The sequence below is a fragment of the Corvus brachyrhynchos genome, unplaced genomic scaffold (genome assembly GCF_000691975.1).
Source record: "Corvus brachyrhynchos isolate BGI_N302 unplaced genomic scaffold, ASM69197v1 scaffold223, whole genome shotgun sequence".
NCBI classification, from domain to species: Eukaryota; Metazoa; Chordata; class Aves; order Passeriformes; family Corvidae; genus Corvus; species Corvus brachyrhynchos.
The window spans coordinates 390821-396543 of NW_008237174.1; the positions used below are offsets into that span (position 1 = coordinate 390821).

Genomic DNA, 5723 nt, shown 5'->3' on the forward strand with positions numbered 1-5723 from the left:
GGAGCCCGGGCGGGACCCCCCTTCCCGGGCCGGCGTCGATGCTGAGCGGGCCGGGGGCACTGCCCGCTTCCCCCGCACCATGGACGGCTTCTACGACCAGCAGGTTCCCTTCATGGGCCCCGGGGTAAGTTTGCCCACCCTGATCCCTGGTGACACCTTCCTCCCCGACCTTGGGGGACACCCCTTCCCCATCCTTGGAGCACCCACTCCTCATCTTTGGGAGTACCACCCTTGTCCTTGGGGGCTGCCACCCTCACGGGCAGCTGTCACCCTGTTCCTTGCAGAAGTCCTGCACAGAGGAGGGCCGAGGCCGGCTGGGGTCCGATAGGAAAAGGAAATTTTTGGAGACTGACCTGGCCCATGACTCGGAAGGTAGGCAGGGCTGGCCTGGGTGGCCATGGCCTCTCAGCGGCCCCATGAGACCACTCGCCTTGCGTTGTTTTAGAAATAATCCTGCAAAAAAAGGCAGTTTTATTTATTCTTCTGTGGAGCACATAAGTCTTTCACTCTGTTCCAGAGCTCTTCCAGGATCTCAGCCAGCTCCAAGAGGCCTGGCTAGCTGAAGGCAAGTCTTCACCTCCGCCTTTTTGCCATGTAAAATCTCTCTGCAAGCGTTTTTTTGAGAACTGAAAACGCTATAAACCCACTTTTTTGTTTGTTTTTTTTAGCTCAGGTCCCCGATGACGAACAATTTGTCCCAGATTTCCAGTCTGACAACTGTAAGTGATTGTTCCGGGTTTTTGTTCTCTGGGGGTAGATGTTTGGGTGCCTGTGCAAACATTTGAACTGGGTTTGGAGTAGCTTCCTTGGGAAAGCAGTTGTTCCTGGGGCTGAAACGTGGAATCATGGGCTTTTGGGAGAAAGCACGTGTGGTTTGGGTGCATCGAGATGAAACGTGCAATGTCCTGTCTTTTGTTAATGGGGAAAATTATGGCCAAATGCATGGAAATATCTCTAGCTGCTCTCTGGGTTCCTCTGAGACGCGATGCTTGTTCGTAGCGAGGTGGATTCGCTTCTAAATACTCCTTTTCCCTTTCAAGTGGAAGAGATAACCCGTGCTGGGCTGCTTGGTTAGCCACAATCTCTGCAGTTTCTAGAGCCTTTTAGAGTCTTGGCCCAGCGCTGTTGGCAAGAGCAAGCCTGAGCGGTGAAATTTGAGCCGCTTTAAGCAGCATTAATCACTGGCAAGCCAGCGTCTTTAAAAGGAGGCCAGTGAAAATGCAGTCCCTCGTGAATTGCATAAGAGCGAGAGTTGGTTCTGAGCCGCGGGTGGTTGCCAGAGCGGGTTAGTGGCGAGGGCAGGGGCCGGGGAATGGCGTGTGGGGCTGGCGCAGCTCCGGGCGCTGCTCTCGGGCGTCGAAGGGTCGGTTGGAGGAGAAGGGGGAGGAATCAGGATGTTTTGAGTTGTTACCTGGCAAACACAAGTAGTAGCTTGGTGTCGGTGGCTGGGTTTTGCTGCTGAGCCAGACAGCTACGGAACTTAAAGGAAATCAAGTTTAGCCTGCAGTCGAACAGATTTTTCATTCCAGCTTTGTCACAGCATGCAGCGGGGTATCTCCTCCGACAGCAAATGCATGTTAATTATTGCTCTTTGATTACTTCGGAGTGGGAAACTTGCCATTAAGCCGGTCCAGACAGCCCAAGTTTCAGAAGTGTTTTTTTCCCCTGTCTCCCCTGAGATAAAAGGCAAGCCCAGAGTCAGAAACACAACGGTCTGTTGACATCCCCAGCACAGCCCAGCAGCTCTTGCTCGGAGCAGTAGAAACTGCAGTGTGCGTGGGAGGGTGGCTCTTGGAGCTGAAGCTGTTTCCAGTGCCTTTTGGCAGTCTCTTTTTCCTTGTAACCTGAAGAGCTCAGAGAGGAGAGACAAACTTTTCTGGGTGATGCAGAAGAAAGAGGAGGAAAAGAAAAAGGCATTTATTTGGTCAGGACTCTTCAAATGTTCTGAGCTGCTCAGCCTGTGGACCTGGTGTTGAAACGCCTTTGTCACTTGAGAGATCTGCCTGCACAACTCCCTGCAGCAATAACCTTCCTTAACTTTCCTGGGGAGAGAAAGCAAAGGTTTCTCTTGCTGCTGGGATTGCTGGCTGTGGGGGAACTCAGACTGAGGAAGAGGGGAATGGGAAGCCCAGCTCCTCCATCCCTGCACTAGAGAGAGTTCACAGAGGAGAGAAACTCCAGTTTTGAGCTATGGTGCCACGTAGAAAGGGAGAGAAGGAGGACTCTGCTGCAGCTGTGGTCTGCACCCAGCTTTCACTAGCAGGGACATGCTGCCTTCCTGGGCTGGCAATCACATTGGAGTTCAGCATCCGTTAGCTCCCAGGGAGAGGTAAATGCCCCCTCAGTCCCCACGGATGCTTGTGGACGTGTGTTGGACTCTGTTTCTGCAGTTGTGTAGCTCCACACCTTTTCCCTGAGGGAACTGCTGCTCTCTTACCCTGAGCAAACTTCAATCTTGTGCCCCATCTTGCATTCCCAGGGCCAAGCTTCCTTGGCACAGCAGCAAAAAGGGACAAACCAGGCTCAGTTTGGGCCCCATGCAGTGGGGAGCATTGCCGCATGTGCCACGTGGAGTCTTGGAGATGCTCAGAACTGCAGCATCCTTCTTGTCTTGCTAAAACCCCCTCATGGCTGCCTGCAGCTCTGCTACTGCCCACTCTCTGTTCCCGACTCCGTAGCCAAGATCCCTGGCAGGCAAGGGTCTTAAAGTTGGGGCTTGGGAGCAAAATAATCTGGAGGGCAGTGGGTCTCTGAAAAAAATAGGGAAAGCAAGGCTACTCCAGATGAGGGATGCATTGTTCTCAGTGCCCTGGACTGAGTGGCAAGAGGCCAGATTCCGGGCTTCTTAGTTGCCCAGGGAGGTGATGGATCCTTCCATGAAAGCGAGGAGGCTGTGGTGACTCTGCAGAGCTCACCATGCTGGCTCTCACGCTGCACCCCTGACCGGGCATGGGGGTGAGCTCACCAGCAATGTGGTCCTGTGGCCAAGGGTGTACGTACAGTGTTATGCCTCCACTGGTTGTTTAAGGACCTGGGAAGTGATGGGATCATGCTGAGGAGATGGGATCATGCTGAGGAGATCAAGCACCACAAGAAGTGATTTGTTCCCAGGGTACCTGTGGCCTCCCTGCGCAGGCAGCACGTGGCAACAGCCACGGGCAGGGCACGGAGTTTCTTACACACCAAAATGAAAGAGGGAGGTTTGTTTGTGAGGAAGAGTTGTTTAAACAAAGGAAAGCAGGAGCCTGGCTTCTATTTCTGCCTCCTCTCCTGGTGTGACCTTGGGTGCGTCCTGTAGCGCCGGGGGATGGAGGGGCAGGCACGGAGCTTGGCTCCCAGGTGACGGCTTGAGCGGGTGCCAGTGTCCCCGGGCTGGACGTGGTGGTTTGGTTGCCTTCCCCTTGCCTCGTTCAGTGGAAGCCAGTGTTGCCCAAGCTTAGTCTCGGGGAGGTCCAATTATGCCAATGGGTGGGAATAACCTGCCCTGTCCTCCACCAAGGGATTCACTGGGAATTCAAGGCCTCGAGTGGCTTTGCGGTGTCACCCTTGGCTGACGGTTGGCGTTAGGGGCATTTCCAGTCTGGCTGCTTGTATGGCACTGCGGGGGTTTGCCTGAGCTCCCCCACCCAGCTCCCCTCCCGGCTGGGCACAGCAGTGGCACGTGTGGCTGGTCCCTTGCCCGGCCTCCCTGGGGTCCTTCCATCCCGAGGGGCTGCCGGGCACCCACGGTGTCCTCGCTGCTGCTGAGGCTCAGCCTTGGCGTGGATCTGCCAACACAACGTTCTCCGGCCCCGTCTGTAGTTGAGCTGCTCCCTCTGCATATTTTTATATATTTTTTTAGCTTTTAATTACAGTGCCGAGGGCAGGACCGGAAAGGGTAAAAGTGCTTGTGCACCCAGAGTTCCTTTGAGGTGTTGGGTGCTGGGGCAGGGCAGCTCCTCCCACCTGGCTGCTCGCTGCTGGGACCCAAACCCAGTGCCTTTCCCCCCAAAAGCTGCACCACTGGCCTCGGTGCCCCCTGGACTCCTTCAGCCTCGCTGGCCATGAGCTTGGCTGAGGAGCGAGTCCTGCTGAGCAGCGCCGGCCGGCCCTGCAGTGTTTGTGTAAGGAATCCAAACGTTGCACAGAGCCCGGGCTTGGACAGCTGGTCTCTGTTAGGATCTTAAGGCTCATTTCCCTTTTTTTTTGAATGGCAGTGCTAAGCTCTGGGGAAATTTTTCCTTTCTTTTTTTTTTTTCCTCCCTCAGCCACATGAATGGAGCACTACGAAGTGTTTGTGAATGGAGGGTGGTGCCTGCTCAGGGACTGGAGGCTTTTTTTTTTTTTCAATGAATAACCAGACCCCATTGTACGACTGGCGGAAAAACAACCCGTTCCAACAACACGGAGCCTGTTTGGAGAGCCATGCCCGCGATAGGCAGCTGGAGCCCTTCCAAAGCCAGTTCCCCTTTGCTTTCCCATGGCTCATGGGGTGCCTGTGCTTTGCCGCTGCCATGCTTGGCCCCCTTTTAAGGCTGGAAATGCTGAGAGTGGCAAAACCTCGCTGGGGAGGGGGGGAAGGAGGAGTGGGATAAATCCGGCTTGGGAGCGGGTGGAAGGGGTGTGGGGGGCTGTGCTGGCTCAGCGCTGGGCTTTGTGTTTCAAATCCTTCACGGGGAGGGGGGGGTTTATGCCCTCGGTACCAGCTGTACTGAGGCCTTTCGAGGGGGGGATGGGTACAAAGGGGAGTCAGCAACTCTTTAAAGGTTTTGACAAATTAGGGGAGCAGCTAATTACCTGGCAAGCTGTGAACAGTTGTCCTGGAGCTATTTGCTCCTCTCCAGTGTAGCTGGGCTGTGTTTAGGCTTCACATGAAGCTAATACTCCACTTCCGATTAGTCTTGGCTCTCCTCTGAGGCACTATTTAGGTACAGATCTCTGAGGTGCTTTCCCTTTCCTAGGGCGCCTGCTTTTAGAAATTAATTAGCTTAAGCATATATTACTCAGTTTATAATTATATATAGCAAGTGAGCTTGGGAGTGGGTGGAGAGGATTTGGGTTTAATGGGATGTTTGTCACTTGAGCTCATACAATTGTGGGACCCTAGGAGTGGATCCCATTGGGCCACCTTGGCTGCAGGAAGGTGGATCCCACTTAAAAACTCTGGGAGCGGGTATGCCCCTGTGAGGGCGAGTGGGTTGCTGTTTACGAGCTCTTGGAGCTCCAGTCTGTTGAGCCCCCTCACCCCTTGCTCTGTGTGCCAGGCAGGCAGCCACTGCTTTTGGTTCTTGGGCTCTTCACTTGCTGGGGAGCTGCTGGCCTGGCCACAGCACGTGTCTCATCCAAGGCTGCTGTCGAGCTGCCTGTTGCCCTCTCACAGTCCTTGCTCTGCCCCTCTTGGATCCCAATGGGGAGCAATTCCCCTTCTGAGAACTGTGTCCTGGGCTGCTGTGACTGTCCCAACTCTGCCCTCCCCTGCCACCCTGGCTCACTTCTCCGCTGGTGCTGGGGTCTGGCAGGGCACCATATTGCCCTGGTTCAGTTGCCCAGTGCTCCCAGGGCATAATTCAGCACCTTATTCCCAAGCAAAGAGCTGATGCTTGCAGGGGTGATGTTCCCATCGCCCTCTCCCCTGTGGGTGAGCCTGTGTCCTCCTCGGTGTCCTTGCAGTGGTCCTGCACGCCCCACCTCCGGCAAAGATCAAGCGGGAGCTGCCCAGCCCATCCTCCCAGCTGTCATCCTGC

The 5723-nt window shown here is 54.9% G+C and overlaps 1 protein-coding gene across 1 annotated transcript in view; it reads left to right on the forward strand.

Annotated features, from left to right (window-relative positions):
* The first annotated feature begins 6 nt into the window (after positions 1 to 6).
* The window catches only part of ETV5 (ETS variant 5), a 12313-nt gene continuing 6596 nt past the window's right edge, over positions 7 to 5723 (forward strand). The window contains exons 1-5 of the mRNA XM_008629582.2: positions 7 to 124; positions 285 to 372; positions 518 to 565; positions 669 to 719; positions 5650 to 5721. Of these exons, the coding sequence (XP_008627804.1) occupies positions 80 to 124; positions 285 to 372; positions 518 to 565; positions 669 to 719; positions 5650 to 5721 (304 nt within the window). The 5' untranslated portion in view covers positions 7 to 79. The remainder of the gene's footprint in view (positions 125 to 284; positions 373 to 517; positions 566 to 668; positions 720 to 5649; positions 5722 to 5723) is intronic.